A 17,306-nucleotide genomic window follows, 5' to 3' on the forward strand; every position below is an offset into this window, starting at 1 on the left:
AACAATATCCATTTTGCTTGCCTTGCCCACAGGGTCTTGAGTCTTAGATGAAATTAGGGCCAGAGGAGTGGTAAGTATGAAAGGTGCCTGATGAATGGGGTTTTGGCCAGGAGGAGGAAGATGCTGGCTTCGCCCTCCTCAGCCTTGTTACAGAGGAGTTGAACAGGACCCAGAGAGGTTTGCCGGCTTGCCTGGAAAGGGCAAGCCAGGAGCCGAATCCTCTGCATGGATCTCTCACTCCCTAGTGACCCATACCCCTATGGGGAAGGACGGGGGTAATCTGCACACCTGGCATGTTTGAGGTATCCTGGCTGAGTAATTTCCTGCCCTCGAGTTGTTGACCCACTCGTAGGAAGATGTCTGTTGTCATCAGTCAAAGTAGAAAGATGTCAGATACTCCCAGGATCTGGATTCTGGGGGCAGAGGGGGGGCCAGGTCATGAATCCAGGCCAAGCATCCCAGAGAGGGAAGAGAGACTAGCACAAGGCCATGGGCCGGGCCACAACCACCCAGAGCAGGGCAGCGGTTGTGAATTGGGGGTAGGGAAGCTGCAGGTGGATGAAAGGTGCCCCTCTTGTCATTTAAGCCTCACTGCACGTTCCCCCTGCCCCAAGTGCTTCAGAAGATGAGGCAGGGGGTGGAGTTTCAGAACCTGGCTCCAGGGGGTTATCTGGTGTGTGTGTTTGGGTGGGAGGGGGCTCTTTCCTATTCCCCAGGGCCGGCTCTCAGGCAGGACTGTGGAACCGGGACTGGGTCCTTGAGGTCCCCTGGGTCTGCACACACAGGGATTTCCAGTCTCACTCATCAGCTTAGCCCTCCAGGTGCCTGAGAACGCTTGCTGACGTCCCATCCTGAGCTCAGGCCCCACCAGCCCTTGTCTGTTTGTTTTAGCCAAACCCCCGCAGCCCACCCGCGGGGGCAGCCAGTCCCTGCACTGCTCTGCCCTGGCCTCAGCTCTCATGGGAGGGGCGCCCAGCTGCCCCGGGGGAGGGGGGAGTGTTACCGTCCCAGCCTGAGAACAATGGGGGCAGGGTCACCTGCCTTGTTTTCATTGTCCCTCCTGAGTGCAAGCAGGGCTCCCGGGCCTGAGAAAGTCGGAAACCCAGAGGTTTCTGCTGAAAACGCGCTCACCTCTGGCACGGGCTTTCCCCGTGAGCGTGAGAGCTTGCAGCACCTCTGAGCTCTGCAAAGGCTGCTGAGAGATGGCCCAGGAGGGGAAGCCCAAGGGTGGATGGGAGGACAGTCATCCATCCATGGCTGCTGTGCTGACCCCTGGGGCGGGGCTGGACTAGGCCTTCCCCCTAACAAGGAGTGAAGGTAGTTTGGGTCTGGGGCAGTGGTTTTGAAATCGGCTGTACATAATATTAGAGTCACCTGGGGCAGCTTTTAAGCATCCTAGTTCCCAGTCCACACCCCAGGCCATTTCTGTCTGAATCGCTGCGGGTAGGACCCAGGCATGAGTATTTCCCCAGGCTCCCCCTGGGTGATCTCCACGTGCAACCAAGTTAAGAAGCAGTACTGTAGGGACCCCTCGAGCGTGCGTTGAGGGTGAGGGTGGGATACCACTTTCCACCTTGCCTGATGAGGGTGTGTGGGTTTCTGGGGTTGGGGGGATTGTATTTTGTACACCAGGCACGTCCTCCGGCTGGCTGCTTCCTCCCTGGGCTGAGGGAGGGCAGCCTGGCCAGCACCAGGCAGGTTACTTTAGGGACCAAGGCGAAGTGAGGCGCCTTCCTCATCCTGCAGTGGGATCTGGGAGGGAATGAGGAATAGGGCTCGCTTCTGACTCAGGCAGCCCGGCTTGCCGGGGGCTCAGGAAGAGCTGGAGCTGGTGGCCAGTGAGCTGAGTCCTGAGAATGAAAATGTATTTTCTCGAATGTGCTGTGGATTTTCCTGGAGCTTGGGAGGTGCTGAACTGGGCCCTGAAGTCGTGGTTCTAGGCAGAGGAAAATGTGAATTGTCCCCAGACAGGGGGACCCCTGTAGTCATAGGCCAACCTCCTCATTTTACAGAGAAGTCACGTTGGCGGAAGTCAAGGGTTCCTGGAGGGTCTCGGTAAGCAACGTGAGCCGCACCGGGGGTCTTCCTGGCTGTACATTGACTTCCTAGTGTACCAGCCGGGGCTCCAACAAGTTGTCTTTCCTTCGTTCAGCTAAAAACATTATAAATATCCGGGTAGGCATTGGAGCAAAACTGAAAATGCAGATAAGCAAATCAGAAGTCTGCCAAGTCCACATTACAAGAGCCCAGGTCTGGTCGTAACTGAGATGAGGTGCGGCCCTGCCCCCAGGTCCCTGCACCTGACCCGCAGACACCTGCTCCCCTCCTGGGAGAGACAGGGCCCGGGTGAGCCAGGCCTGCAGCTGGTGTAGGTGTCAGGGTGGCACCACTGGGCCCTCGCCAGTGCCCCGCTCATAAACTGGGTCTGCCCTCTGAGCCACACCTGGGCTGCAGGGAGAGGGCGGGAGGAATACCGAGGATGCCTTCTCCCTGCCCGCGCATCCTCCCTCCTGGATGGGGAGCTGGAAGGCTGAGCCCGGCACCCACACCCATCACCCCCACTTAGGCAGCGGTGAGGGGATGAATCACCTGTGGAGCTTGTTAGCCACTCGGCGCCCAGGTCCACTGCACAGAGTAGCTGCGAGCGAGGCCCAGGCATGGTATTTATTTAAACTCCCAGGTGGTTCCATTGGGCAGCTGGGAATGAGAGCGGCTGCCTCAGGGACCCGGTGGTATCCGAGGTCTCTGAGCCTCAGTTTAGCATCTGGAAACGATTCCGATGCCCCTCCCCCGCCCCCACTTTAGGAAGGTTTGAGAAGCTGAGTCAGCGTGAGAGAGGGAGAGTGAGAGGAGTGAAGGTAATTGAGGGCTCTGATAATAGTCTTCAGTCCTCTAATTCGTCTTGGGGATAAGAGAGGTAACAGGTGCTCCCCTTCTTGCCAAGGTACTTTGGGTCTGCCAACAGTCCCCGAAAGACGGTCAGAGGGAGGGCTGGCCAAATAGCTGGACGAGTGAGCTCTACCCCCAGCCCCCTGCCTGCCCATTCCCCCTCCTTACACTGCGGCAGGGAGCCCCAGTACATGGGATCTGGGGCCCTCCCCTGCCCCCTTTATCTGTTCATCAGTTCGTGGTCTTAAAGGTCAAAAACATTGTTCTGAACGAGCCCAAACTCTAAATATATTTGCTGAAAAGTGCCTGCATTAGGTCTACTAATCTCCACTTCGGTCTGTTCTGTTCAGAAGCGTCCCCAGCTCCCTTGGCCCCCTACCCTGAGGAGGTTCTTTGTTAGATAACAGATGGACGTGCAGACAGATGTGGACACACAGGAAGGAAGAGCCCAGCCCAGAGCAGGGGGCGGATGGGCATTCGGCTGCCTTGTGAAGCTGGGGGCAGCTTGGCGGGGGCTTCAGGACTGGGGTTCAGAGAAGCCACCACGCCTGGCCTCGGCCTCACCTGGGGAACGCAGCGTGAGGACCAGCGTGTGGCCTTGCTCCCTCCGCAGCCGGCCTGCCTTGCTTGGCTGTGCGGGAAACCGGCCAGGGTGGCGGGGAGCCTCTGGCGGGCAGAGGTCCGGAGAGATGGGCCTTCTGACGGATGGGGTGGCACATCCTGGGTGTGCCTCTGCCAACTCAGGGGGAGCCTTAACACACCCCCCCGCCCCCCAGATCCCCGACTCGCTGTCCGGGGGCCCAGGGCACCTACCTGCTAGCCTCGGTGTCCCTGTTCTCACCCAGGCTTGTCCTGCAGGTGCAGAGAAGTAAACCCCTCGACCTTTGATTTACCTTTGGGGACAAGCGGTCTTCCCCCCGGGGCGTCGGGTCACCACTGGGTCTGGTTTCGTCATGACACTGACTGCAGGTGCGTTCATTCAGCGCTTCCAGTGTCCTAGGTGCTTTCCGTGTTTGGGGAAGGTGCTCTTTTTGGCAGATGGAGGAACTAAGGCTGATAGGCCGTCATTTACCCAGAGGCTCGGTGCCAGTATTTGAGAGAGGACTGCTGCCCGCCCAGGTCACGCCCAGGGCAGCCCCATGTTTCCATTATCTTCTCCCAGGACAGGGCCAGGTCTGGTTCGAGAGAGAGGCCTGTCGCCCCCCTTTTGTTCCTTTCCCTGTTCTCCACACGTCCACAGCCCCCTAGGAGAGTTTCCGGAGGGGGCAGGCCTCCCCTTCCTGCAGGAAGGACAGTCCCTCCAGTCACCCCAGGGACTCTCCCAGCCCCACTGCCAGCCGCTCTGCCCTCTTGGATGGGGGGCTTTTGTTTGCCTCCCTCACCTCACCCCTTCCCAGCCCCCGACCCCCAGGACCTTCAGCCCCCCTGCCCTCTGTTCTTGCAGCCTGCTGACCCCACCCTTCCCTCCCCCCCGACACGTTGGATGCCCTGCATTCACCCCCTGACCCCGCCAGCCACACTCTTACAGGGGTCTGACTGTGCTTCCCGCCCTCTTGCTGGATAAAGCCCTGCCCCTTGTTGCTGATGAATTTATTAAATCCACCTGCAGAATAATGCTAGGAAGGTGTTGAAGGAAGGATGTGAGAGGGTGAGTCAGTCGAGGTCAGAGAAGGTATCCTCATTCATTCAAGTTTGTTTACTCCTTTAACAAATGTTTGTTGAGCACCTACTATGTGCCAGGCAGTGTCCTCGGCTCTGGGGATACCGCAGATAAAAGTCCTGCCCTCATGGAGCTTACCTTCTGCGGGGTGGTCTCTGCATTCCCATGGATGTTTCCCTTGCGTTTGCCTGGTTGTGTTCTAGAGACCCGGCTTCACTTCTGTAGCTGAGAAACCCACCCTGCACCCCCTGTCCCCTCTCCCCAGCTGTGGACAGCACAGGGGTTACGAGCCAGACTGCCTGGGTTCACGCTCCGGCTCCACCACTGCCTAGCAAGTTACTTAGTTAGCCTCTGTGCCTCATTTTCCTCAGCTGTAAATGGAGGTGAGAGTACCTACATTACAAGGTTATAAAGACTCAACAAGCCGAGTGATTTAAAGTGCTGTGATTGTGCCTGTCATAAAATAGGTGCTCAGATATCAGCTACTCTTCAAATAGGAGCTCTTGTCTATGAAAGGAGGAGGAATCCACCATGCCCTGCCCACCTCCCAAGGTGGCTGGGAGGGCCAGGTGAGAGGGGCATTAAAGGTTCTTCCTACTCCGCCAGGCACCGTGCACACATGACATTAGTCTCATTCCGCTTCCAGGCCGGAGGGACCAAGTGAGTGGAGGCGGAATGAATTAGGGATGGATGCAGCCCAGGATGGTGAGGGGCGTCCGCTTGTGTACCTTGGCGCAGCGCGGATCCAGTGGAGGCTGGCATCCAGGGCATCCTGGAGGCCGATCCTACATGGCAGGAAGGGGCCCCCGTGACCCGAGCATGAGGTCTGCCGCGGGAGCTGGAGGCAGGCAGGGCGGCGGCCCTGTGGGTGCCCCTAGCTGCTGTCCGCAGGCAGGGCGGTGGCCCTGTGGGTGCCCCTAGCTGTTGTCTGCAGGCAGGCTGCCACCTGGACTTGTTTTCCCCACTGGCCTGATGAAGGCAAAGGCCCGACCTCAGCCCCGCTGCCCGTGTCTGCAGGTGGGCACCAGGTACGGGATGTGCCCTCCCTGCAACTCTGCAGAATGAATCTCCAGGATAGGGAGGCCTGGCACTGCCTCTGCACAGGAAACCCCGGACCCCTGGGGGATGAGGCACCGTGGGGAACCCAGATTGCATAGACAGCGAGATTCTGGGAGGGTGGTGTCTGGGGCAGCACGTTGCCTGAGCCACAGGCAGGGGCGGGAATGTCTCCTCCCGGAGGGCTCAGGTCTGAGTGGATGGGCTGGTTTTAGGGCACTGTTCTTCCAGGTGGTGCGAAGGGGTGGAGGTATGCACTGGCCTCCTTCCTGTGGCCTGTGTGGGACAAGGGTGGGGTACCAGCGGCCAGGGCCCAGATGAGGCAGGCTGTACTCCTGGCTTCCTTGCTTTTAGCATCCCGACCTTAGGCTACTTTCTTAACTTCTCAGCCTTAAGTCCTCGTTTGCAAAATGGAAAAGATGATGGTGTCTTCCCAGCAGGATTGTCTCCTCCTTAAAGATGAGCTGAAGGCACCTAAAGTGCTTCACCTCTCAGTAAATCACAGCCGCTTTATTACGAGGGTGACAGGCGGGGAGGAGAGCTCTATTCCATCCTCAAACCAGAGCCGGGCCTGGGCTGTGTGCGGCATCCCCCTCTCCCATCACTCTCTAGGGATATGTGGAAAATGAAGATATTGTCTTGTGTGAATTTGGAAGCCAAGTTAAAGAATCCTGTGAGTGAACAGGGGCCGTCTCCTGAGAAAGCTGTTTCCCTAACCCCGGGGGACGGGATGCTGTGTCCAGTGGCTCCCCCTCACCCAGGGATGGCCTCAGTCCTGGGTCGAGCCCCTCTCTTCTGGGGGACCTCTCCACCGGCCAGTGGGACCCTGACCGTAACCAGTGAGCTGTTCCGACTGAAGCCACAGCAACACGGGGTGGGAGCAGGGAGCAGGCAGCCCAAGTTCACATCCGGACCTCTGCTCCCCAAGCCTAGCTTTCCTCCTCTGTCAAGTGATGCCTGGCAGAATCACAGGAAGAGCCCGTCAGGGAACATATAGAAAAGCCCCAACAAGAGGCGTCTGACGCACAGCGGCACTGAAATCCTGCCTGTCTCCCCAGCATTGGGATGGAGCCAGGCTGATTCCCAGGCCAGCTGCTTGGGACCCGTGGGCAGAGAGAAGGCAACAACGGGGGTGCTGGGGGCGTCCAGGGACAGGGAGAGCAGCGAAGGGAGAGAGGTGGGGAGCCGGGCTGACTTGCAAGAGACAGTCTAGAACCTGGCCCAGTTCTGCCAGTTAACCTCTCAGCCACAGTCGCCTGACCTGACCAGTGGACATAACTTCCGCCACTGGCCTGTTGTCAGGGTGAGTGGTGCTTCTGGCCCTGGGGGGCTTAGGGCCCTTCAGAATGTCCCCTTTGTCTGCCCCCCCCCGGGTGACCATGGAGAGATAATGGAGGTCAGGGGGACAGCACATGGGGCTGTGGCTCCCTGATAACCCAGGGCAGAGGCTGGGTCTGAGGGCTGTGCCTCAAAGCACACACCACTGGTGCGGTGAAGAGCAGGAAGCCAGCTTTTCTACTGCAAAGCTCCCAACCATAACGCCCTCTTCAGTTACCCTGTCTTGCCAGCTCTCACGTTTGTTGTCTCCTTAGCCCTTACTAAGCGACCCCCAAGTCGCAGATCGCCTTTGGCAATCCATCCAGTGTTATCTCAGTGGGGGCAGCGCGGACGTGGTGTGTGGGGCTGTCCTGTGGGTGGCAGGGCATCTCACCTCTCTGGTCCCTGCTCGCCTCATGTGAGGAGCACCCCCGGCATCCACTAGAGTAGATGTGTGGGAGGACAGGGATTTTGTCCCTTCACTGCTCTCCCCCTGGTGCCCGGACCAGTGCCCGGCACATACAAGGCACATACTCAGGCAGCATTTCCAGAAACTTCCAGAGGGTGCTACCGCCCCGGTTGAGAACCCCTGTTCTAGTCACACCTTCACCATCGCTGATGTGTGCTGGTCTCCCTGGGTCTAAACACTTTCCATGATTGGAAATGGATGACTGCCAAGGGCAATCCATTCTGAGGTAGCTCGTTATCCAAAACAGCCACCCCCGTTCCCTCTGGCACCTTGGCCCGCTGGTTAACATATCATGAAGTCCGACACCCAAGAATGGAACAGAGTGCCCCCGCCATGTGGCCTCACCTGCAGAGGACAATGGGCTCGTTGCCTCCCAGCCCTGAAGAGATAAGGTATTGACACTGCCTGAGATTGTATTTGCTTTTCTTTTGGCAGCCATACCAGTGTTTGTTGGTTTGTGGTCAGCTGAAACCCAAGGACTTTCCCTTTCAACCCTGTATGGGTCAGTGCCTTCTAACCCAAAGTGTAAGACATGAAAAATTTAAAAGACAGCCGTATCTTGTTAGTTTGGGCCCATTTTTCCAGTCCAGATGATTTTGAGTCCCAAACTGCCATTGCAGTGTGTTAGCTATCTTCCCATCCCAGCCTTGTCCCAGTTTTGCATCCTTTGCAGATTAAACTGGTCAGCCATCTTTGTCCTTACTGTGTTGTAGATTAAAAGACTGAAGAGGCCTGGCCTTTGGTTTAAGGAGACCTCAGGCCAGGCAGATAATGATCAGTACTTCTTGGAGTTGTTTATCTGCCTTTACGTGGACCCGGATTAACCCCGGTTCCTCCCTACATTTCTCTGTCTTGTCCACGTGAATATCTTTAAGCCCATCTGTTCAGTTGCCTTGTTGCTATCCAGACTGACTGCATTCCACTGAACTTCAAGGCTTTGCAGCCTCTTTGGGGTGGGAGATGCACTTAGCTGAGCGTGACTTGCTCTGGTGAACCTGTGCTAGTGGCTTCCAGTGCCCACCACTTCCTCTTTGAATATGCCAAACGTTCTGCTGTCTCCAAAGAAGAGTCAGCAAGAGTTCAGGTTTGAGTTTCTAGAATCCACCCTTTTCGTTCGTATGAGAAGGCGGGGGTAGGGTGGCGGGGGGCAACTTGCCTTCTGACATCTTTCCTGTTCCTCCGGGATTCCATGGGGATGACCAGGGGTGGTGCCCCAGGCCCATGATTTCCTGGTCAGTTGTCATCCGTCTTGGGCTGTGCTTCCTGACAATGCTGCACTCACCCCCCCCATGCACCCCCGCCCCCCGAAGATGGATATCTGGGATAACAAAGGCTGCGGCCAAAGGGAGCCGAGTAGTTCTGCTTTCCCTGCCATCTGTTTAACATTAACATCCAGGGCCCTGGGACTTTTCATTCTCCTGTTTCGAACGTGGATTTCATGGTTTGGAAAACCTTTTGGGTGGACCTCCAACAGGATAGACCTGTTGGCCTCTTCGTATCTGAACGTCCTGGTGCTTTTGCGTGGAAGTGGCCTGGCCGGCTTGGTGGCCGCTCTCTGAGGGCAGGTGAAGGCAGCCGTCCCCACTTCCCACTTTGCAGAGAGATGCTCAGGAAATAGCAGGGGGAGGCAGGGCGGTGAGCCCTGTGGTTTGACGGCCTGTCAGATGAGCACGTCATCATGGAAAATTCCTTACAAAGTCTGCAGATCCGTTTACACAGGCCTGCCGCTGCAAACTGCACATTCCTTCAGGACAACCCACCCTTCCCTCTTTTCTCACCAAACTTCAGTCGTGCTGCAGGGAGAACTCCGGTTTTTCCATCTCCCTCCTGCTTCCATCCTTCACTCCTCTGTCTTTTCTCGGTCCTAGGCTTGATTTTTAGAGGCAATTTGGCGAGTTTCTGGTTTCTTAGCTGGTCCATCCTGGGGCTCTCCTAGGGGGCAGGGGCAGGACCCCAAATTGAGAGTGGATCCTGGCCCCTCCTCGGGAGCCGCCTTCTGAGGTCCGGGTCCTGCCAGTGGTGGGTGTGGGTGAAGGGAGGTAGCGCAGGAGGATGGGGTACAGGCAGGGCCTGGGCGGTGAGCAGGTTTGGCAGCTGCCTGTGTTCCTGGAACAGATAAGGAAGGCCTCTCTGGGGGCCTCCCAGTGCACTTCCCCAGGTGACCTCTCACCTGCCACCCATAGTTGCCGGGAGCTCCGTGGGGACTCATAGCATTAATTTATCACCCTGAAAAGTACATACCACCTTCTGATGACGTGTCCTGGCCCAAACCTTGAAGTTGCTCAGGGCAGAGAGAAAGGGATCCAGAGAAGGGAGGGAAGGGGGAGCTTGTAGGGGGGAGAGGACAGAGTCCCAGGCATGGGAGAAAGGAGGCCAGCTGATATGTCCGCCCTCGGAGGACAGACCCAAGAGCTTACCGAGCTGACCTTAGCAGGTGTCCTGACAGTGGGGGTGAAAGGCATGTCGGGTGTGGGGGGCGGTCCCTCCCAGGCCAACCCTGCAGTAGAATGCTTTTCCGGAGGTCCTCTTGTTTGTCTGCATCACATCTGCCTTCTTTCAGAGGCAGAAGAGTCTGCTGCAGTTCTCAAACTATGGTCCCGGGACCACAACATCAGCATCACCTGGAACCTTGTTAGAAATGCACATTCTCTGACTCCCTCCCAGCCCTACTGAATCAACCTCTGGAGGTGGGGCCCAGCAGGCTGTACTTAAGAAGTCCTCCAGGTGATTCTAGTAAGTTTGAGAAGCACTGGCTCAGTGAGAGAAGGCACTTTGGAGCGGGATTGCCAGGGTTCATATTCTTACCAGCTTTGTGACCTTGGGCAAATCACTTAACCTCTCTGATCCTCTATAAAATGTTTCACCACCCCTAAATTGGAGACAGTAACTGTCACTTTGTTATTGTGATGATTAAATAAGAATGCTTATAAGGAAGTTTATAAAGTGCTGACCTCTTCTCTGACCTTCATTGTGTCTCTCTTTTTAGATAGTATCTGATGCTGCAGGACAGGGTGTGGCCATCACAGGGAACCAGACCTTCAACAACTGGAACTGGCCCAACGCAATGATTTTTGCAGCCACGGTCATTACCACCATCGGTAAGTTTTCTGGGACCTTCAGGATACCTACTTCCCCGTCCGAGCTCTCCAGGATCTTGTAAGAGTCCAGCTCTGGTCACATGGCCTTGTCAAGGTTAAGATCAGGCCAGCTGCACTTTGTCCTTCTGACACGTCCCTGGAGATTTAGTAAGTCCTTGGTGACTGGCCATGCTTAGGAGACTGTTTTCTAGAAGTCCTGACCTGGGCTTTGGAGTAGAAACAACACAGCTTGACAGCCAGAGTTCGAGCAGGTTGCTCACTGCACAAATGCACCCCGTGCTTATTCACCAGTCTGGGTGTCTGTTCTGGTCATCTATGACTGCATCACCAACCACCTCAGAAGTTAGTGGCTCAAAACACAATTTATTATTATTGTTGGCCATTCTGTGAGTTGATGGGGTTTGGCTGGTTGGTTCTTGCTTGAGGTCTCTGATGCCGTGGTAGTTGGAGTGGCTGGGGCCGTGGTCATCCACAAAAGCCCAGTTGGCTGGAAGTCCAAGATGGCTTCTTCTATCGCATGTTTGGTAGTTGATGCCGGCTGTTGCTGGGGAGCTTAGCTGGGGATGATTGGGCATCTCACAGTATGGCAGCTGGGTTTCAAGAGGGAGACTCCCCAAAGTGAGCATTTCAGGAGATCAAGGGGAGAAGCAACAAGGCTTCTGATAAGGACTTAACTGACTCAGGGTCCCTTCTGCCACATGCCATGAACAGGTCACTAAAGCCCAGATTCAGAGGGAGGGGAATTAGAGGCCAGCTGGATGTGAGCATAAGAAGGGACGGAATTAAGAATCGCCGTCTTTGGAGACCGTCTACCACAGTGCTTCTGGGGTGTCTACGCAGAGAAACTACTAACTTGTGCCTTGTAGCTTGTGCAAGGGTGCCACACGGACTCGTGGAGGACTTGCTAATGGTGGAGGCTTAGTCCGCCTTCAGAGAGCTCCCAGTCTGACGGAGGAGACATAGCCCATACCGTCATAATTGCTATAAATGATCCTGATCCTAGCATGGTCAAGGGAAATTTCATCTCTGAAGCACTGATATTAATCAGTGTCAAGTGACCTTAGGGAATGGGCTTTCCCCGGGCTGGCTGTGTGGCGGGGGCGGCGGAGGCAGGTGCCACTCCGAGTCTGGGTCCATCACCCCCGCCGTGGCTCTGTCGGCCTCACCCTCTTCTTTTTCCTCAGGCTATGGCAACGTGGCCCCCAAGACCCCCGCCGGGCGCCTCTTCTGTGTCTTCTATGGTCTCTTTGGGGTGCCGCTCTGTCTGACATGGATCAGTGCCCTGGGCAAGTTCTTCGGGGGACGTGCCAAGAGGCTGGGCCAGTTCCTCACCAAGAGAGGCGTGAGCCTGGTATGTCCCCACCCCTAGGTCCTGGGCAGAGATGGGGGGGACCCTGGCAGGTGATGGGGGGGTGGGAAGGATCTCAGAATTGGACAGAAGTGTCAGGACAGGTGGCAAGGGAGCAGTTTCAGAGCCCGCTGCCCTCCTGGGGGAGGCTGGGAGCATCACCACCAGCCCCCGCCCCTGGGCAGTGAGCCTCCCAGGCCTGGTGCCCAACTGGCCTCACCTCTGGCTGCCTCCTCGGCCCTCTGGGTGCTCTGCTGGGCTCCCCCCGGTCTCCACCGCCGTCTGACTTGGTCTCCCTACCCGTCCCCCTCAGCGCAAGGCGCAGATCACGTGCACGGCCATCTTCATCCTGTGGGGCGTGCTGGTCCACCTGGTGATCCCACCCTTCGTGTTCATGGTGACAGAGGAGTGGGACTACATCGAGGGCCTCTACTACTCCTTCATCACCATCTCCACCATCGGTTTCGGCGACTTCGTGGCCGGTGAGTCCTGCCCCTTGCCTCTGCCTCCCCACCCTGTCTTTCTCTGCTTCTCCTCCAATTTCAATTCAGTTGACCTTTACTGGGGGCCCTGGTAGGCGTCCAGTGTCCTGGGCCTCCACCCAGTGGGATCCTGCCAGTTGCAAGAGGAAACCAAGGCACAGAGTAATTGCAGACGTTTTCTATTTCTCTTTCTTGGAACGTGGCTTTTCCCTCCTTCTTCTCTGTTCGTGTTTGGCGTCTGGTCTCTTCCTCTCTTCTCCCCCGTCTCCTGAGCTTAGGTGCTTAGGTGCACTGGGGGCTGGAGGTAGAGCCTTCTGCCTGCAGGGTCCACGTCACAGCTGCCTCCTCCCATCATTCCCAGGCGCTGAGGGGGCTGTGCTGGATGCTTGGGTCAGAGACCAGAAACTTTGCTCTTGCCACTGGCAGCTTAAAGACCAGAGAGGCCTTCCCCCAAGCTGCCCTGCTCCCTCGGGCCTGGACCCTCCCTCCCTCCCACTCCTCCCCTACTTAATCCACACGGGCGATAAGATTCTTTGGCCCCTTCGTCTGTCGGCTCCAGCCGCTCATGTCCTTGTGCCTGTGGCCTGCACAGCATCTTGGTTCTTAATCTTGCTGACACCCCGTTTGGCTGCACTGGCCCAGTGGCTGCTCCCTCAGTGCCTGCTGCCCTGCCCAGCTGACCTTCACCTCTGCTCCAGGACCTCCGATCTCTCCCCTCCCCCTTCCTAGCGCCAGGGACAGGTCACTACCCTCCTGCCCCATTGTAAGGAGAGACTCGGAATGCTGGGAGGGGGCGGCTGAGTGGGTGGGAGAAGCAGGAAAGAGAGGCCTGAACACTCCACTGACCCTGGCAGATCTGAGCCTGCTGTCTTGAGAGATAAATTTAGATGGAGGAACGACCCTGCCATTGTCTAGCTGTTGGGGCCCAGAGCAGGCTAAGGAGGACCCTTCGTATCAGGGAAGCACAGAAGGGTGTTTAATCATACTTTCTCAGCTCCAGCAAGACACCAAACCACTGCCTCAGTTTCCCCATCTGTAAAATTGGTTAAAAAAAAAAAGTAATGGTGCATAGCTCACAGGGTTTTGGACAATCAAATGAGTTGCTATTCATGAGTGCAGTGGGTAGGGCCCGGCTATATTACTGTGCCCCGGTTGTCATCATAACCTGCGTATGACCAGAGTCCTGAGCAAGATGGACAGCACCTCCTGGCTGCAAGGGAGACAGCCCTGCCTTCAGACTCCCTCCAGTCTGATGAGGGGTTTATAGCCCTTGCTCTAGGGGAGCCCCACTCTGGAAGTGGCCCCCTTCCTCCAGTTCCTTTTCCAAGTTTCTCCCCAGTCTCAGGGCAGGAAGGGGGACACAGGATACGTAATAATATGGATCAACACGCCTGGAGGTGTAAAGTGAAATCCCCGTGATCCTGGAGGGTAGGGGAGTGACCAGAGCTGTGCAGGGTGACCTGGGAGGGCTCCCTGGAGCAGGTGTCTGGAGCCTGGCCATGGAAGTGGGGGTGTGGAGAGGGCAGAGCCCTCCAGGCCATAGGAGGAACCAGTAGGACGAGGGTAGATACAGGAAGTCAGGAGGCAGGCCAGACGTCACCAGAAGGAGAATCGAGGCCGTCCGGGATATTTCCTGCTAGGACCCGTGCTCTTGGACATCCCAGGCCCAACTGTCAGCCTCACTTATATTAAATTAGTGAGTCCATCCCCAGCAGGAGGATGCCAGCTGCCCTGTCACTTAATTTCTATCCAGGTTTTAACTGAACTGTAACACGTACACCCAAAAAGTACACAAAGCAGCCAAGTGTCAGTGTTGGTGAATCTGAAAGGCTGACGTTCATGGCTTAGCTCCTGACCCGAGTGCTGGCTCCATCCCCAGCCTCCCCAGAGCCCCTCCCCCTTGAAGCTCCCCCACCCCAGGGAGACGCTCTCCTGACCTTCGGTAGTTGAGGAAGCTCAGGCAGGGCTCTGGGACAGGCACACGAGTGACCAAGCCGGGGTTCTCGGGACGATGGGGTGTCCGGCTTCTAGCACAGGCCTCCTTTCTTTCCTGGTGCGTCCGCGTCGGTGTTCTGTGTTCTTGCGGTGTCCACTTTCAGGTGACACGGCTTTTGGCCTTTGTGTGTTTCCGGGTCCCCGCTGGCCCTTTACTGACCCTCTGGCCTTCCTGACCCGTCCTCAGGTGTGAACCCCAGCGCCAACTACCACGCCCTGTACCGCTACTTCGTGGAGCTCTGGATCTACCTGGGGCTGGCCTGGCTCTCCCTCTTTGTCAACTGGAAGGTGAGCATGTTTGTGGAGGTGCACAAGGCCATTAAGAAGCGGCGGCGGCGCCGGAAGGAGTCCTTCGAGAGCTCCCCACACTCCAGGAAGGCCCTGCAGGTGGCAGGGGGTGCGGCGTCCAAGGACGTCAACATCTTCAGTTTTCTGTCGAAAAAGGAGGAGACTTACAATGATCTCATCAAGCAGATCGGGAAGAAGGCAATGAAGACGGGCGGGGGTGGGGAGCGGGTCCCAGGGCCGGGCCTGGGGCCCCAGGGGGGTGGGCTGACAGCCCTGCCCACCTCCCTGACCCCCTTGGTGGTCTACTCCAAGAACCGTGTGCCCAGCCTGGAAGAGGTGTCCCAGACGCTGAGGAGCAAAGGCCACGTGTCTCGGCCACCAGGCGAGGAGGCCGGGGCGGGGCCCCCTGAGGAGGGCTCCCCGACCTCTGAGGTGCTCATTAACCAGCTGGACCGCATTAGCGAGGAGGGCGAGCCGTGGGACGCCCAGGACTACCACCCGCTCATCTTCCAGAACGTCAGCATCACCTTTGTGAACGAGGAGGCCGGCCTCTCGGACGAGGACACCTCCAAGTCCTCACTGGAGGACAACCTGGCTGGGGAGGAGAGGCCCCAGGAGGGGGCCACGGCCGAGGTGCCCCTGAACCTGGGCGAGTTCCCCTCGTCGGATGAGTCCACCTTCACCAGCACTGAGTCAGAGCTCTCCGTGCCTTACGAACAGCTTATGAACGAGTACAACAAGGCAAACTGCCCCAAAGGCACGTGAGGTGGGGCCGGCTCCCCACCCCACCTTCCATGGCTTCTCTTCTCCTCAACCTGGGGTGTCCTGCTATGGCTGGGACCCTGGCCCCTGGTGGGGTGTGGCCCTGGAACTGGGAGTAGGGGGCCAGGGGCCTTCCTCACCTTCATCCCCTGCAGCTAGATGCTACCGGTCAGACACGGTGCACCCAGGACAGGGCCTCTGTTCCTCAGCGGAACGGGCGCCCTGGCAGCGGGAGGCGTCTGTCCTGAGCATGGTTGGGGGATCTGGGGGTTCACGGACACGTGGGCTGGCAGGACTGATCCCGGGGAGGCCTGCACCTGCGTGGGTCTTTGCCCAGTCATTCGGTTAAGACTGTCTCACGGTTCTCTTAGGTTGGGGGCCTTGGCCGTTTGAGTTCACCAGTATTAACAGGTTGCTGTGCACCCAGCACTGAGCCAGGCATTTCAGAGAGAGGGTGAGGGTGGTGTAAGACCCTGGTGGGGTTGGGGGCTGGGCACTTCAGCACCTCAGCAGTAGTGGGGCCCCGCCTGGGGCACGTGTTTAACCGTCCCCCAGTCCCACCTCATCCGCCTGGCTGTCGCCCATACTGCAGACCTCAGTAGGGAGGAGGCCATCTGGGGAAGGGGAGCTAACAGGCAGGTGCTGAAACACTCCCGTTACGGGGGACTCAGAGTAAGTCCCAAGTGTGGCCCAGCATCTCAGCCCTTGTGTGGACTTACTGGGATGGAGCGCAGCCCAGAGTCCGGTTCCCTGTCCCAGACACCCTTTGGCCAAGCAATGGCAGGTGTGGGCTTCTGCCTCCCAGGAAGTGGTGGCAGAAAGAGAGGCTGGGGCTCCTGGAGCTGGCAGCGGGGGAGCTGCAGGAGTGGGCTCAGCTCCGGCTGAACCTGCCTCCACCCTTCCGTCCCGTGACCTCACCGCTCCCCAGATCACCCTTGGCTCACAAGTGGGGAATGTCCAAATATGTGAATCAGCCTCCTCCCTCCAGCTGCTGTTTGGTGTGTGTGTGTCTCTGTCCGTCTGTCTGTGTAAGAAAGAAAGGATTTGCCATGGGAGGAGCAAAAGATAATGTGAAACTGCAGACGGACTGTTTCTGGTGAGGGGCTGGCAGAGTTCTTGGGTTCTTCGTGAGGTGCACCCTCGGGCCAGCCCACTCTGCCCTGCTTGTTGTGTTTTGTTAGTTTTTAAATGAATTGCTGTTTTTTTTTTTTATCTCGTTGGCTTCAGAGCCAGAGGGGAGAAAAGGTGCAAGAGTGGGGTCCCAAGGATCGGGATGTCCAATGTTCACCCTCCTATCCCCCAACCCGGTTGGGCCTTTCTCGGTGACCTCAGCTAAGGTCATGGTGTCAGAGTTGGGGAGGGGCATTGGTCGCAGGCGACCGGATGCTGGGCAGGAGGTGCCACCCAGACACCCTCTCTGCCTCTCAACCCCCTCCCCAATGCTGCAGGACCAAAGAGGGCCAGAACCCCACCCATCCCCACTTAGCCTGTAACCCAGGGGTATGATGGCCCAGCATCAGGGTGGGAAGGAGCGGCCTTCTGTTTTTCTGTGAAATGTTTTAACGAGCTCGTCTTAGTTTTCCTGACCCCACTTGGCTGGGGTGTTGCTGGCTGTCCTGGAATCACACACACTGTATGTACATACTGGCAATGATGTCAAATGTAATTTATTTTAACATTTTTACAATAAAACATGAGATGGACAAGCCAGTCTGATGTGTGCTATTGCGGGGTGGGGGGAGAGGGGCTGGGGGCGAGATGGGGGGGCAGTCTGGGAGGACTGAGGACAGCCTGAGAGTCAAGGGGAGAACTGGGGTGGTCTGGAAGGGACAAGAAAATGAAAGAGGTGGGGAGGTGGAGAAGGGGCAGGCTATGTAAGATGTGGTCAGGGCGGGCTTCTTGGAGGAGGTGACAGTTAACAGGTTGGAATGAGGACGGGGAG

The 17,306-nt window shown here is 57.3% G+C and overlaps 1 protein-coding gene across 1 annotated transcript in view; it reads left to right on the plus strand.

Annotated features, from left to right (window-relative positions):
* Window positions 1-17,067, plus strand: part of KCNK5 (potassium two pore domain channel subfamily K member 5) — a 36,459-nt gene extending 19,392 nt beyond the window's left edge. Inside the window, exons 2-5 of the mRNA XM_060021877.1 lie at window positions 10,378-10,489; window positions 11,674-11,840; window positions 12,151-12,319; window positions 14,502-17,067. Of these exons, the coding sequence (XP_059877860.1) occupies window positions 10,378-10,489; window positions 11,674-11,840; window positions 12,151-12,319; window positions 14,502-15,367 (1,314 nt within the window). The 3' untranslated portion in view covers window positions 15,368-17,067. The remainder of the gene's footprint in view (window positions 1-10,377; window positions 10,490-11,673; window positions 11,841-12,150; window positions 12,320-14,501) is intronic.
* The last annotated feature ends 239 nt before the right edge of the window (window positions 17,068-17,306 follow it).

Source organism: Delphinus delphis, chromosome 10 (assembly GCF_949987515.2).
Source record: "Delphinus delphis chromosome 10, mDelDel1.2, whole genome shotgun sequence".
NCBI classification, from domain to species: domain Eukaryota; kingdom Metazoa; phylum Chordata; class Mammalia; order Artiodactyla; family Delphinidae; genus Delphinus; species Delphinus delphis.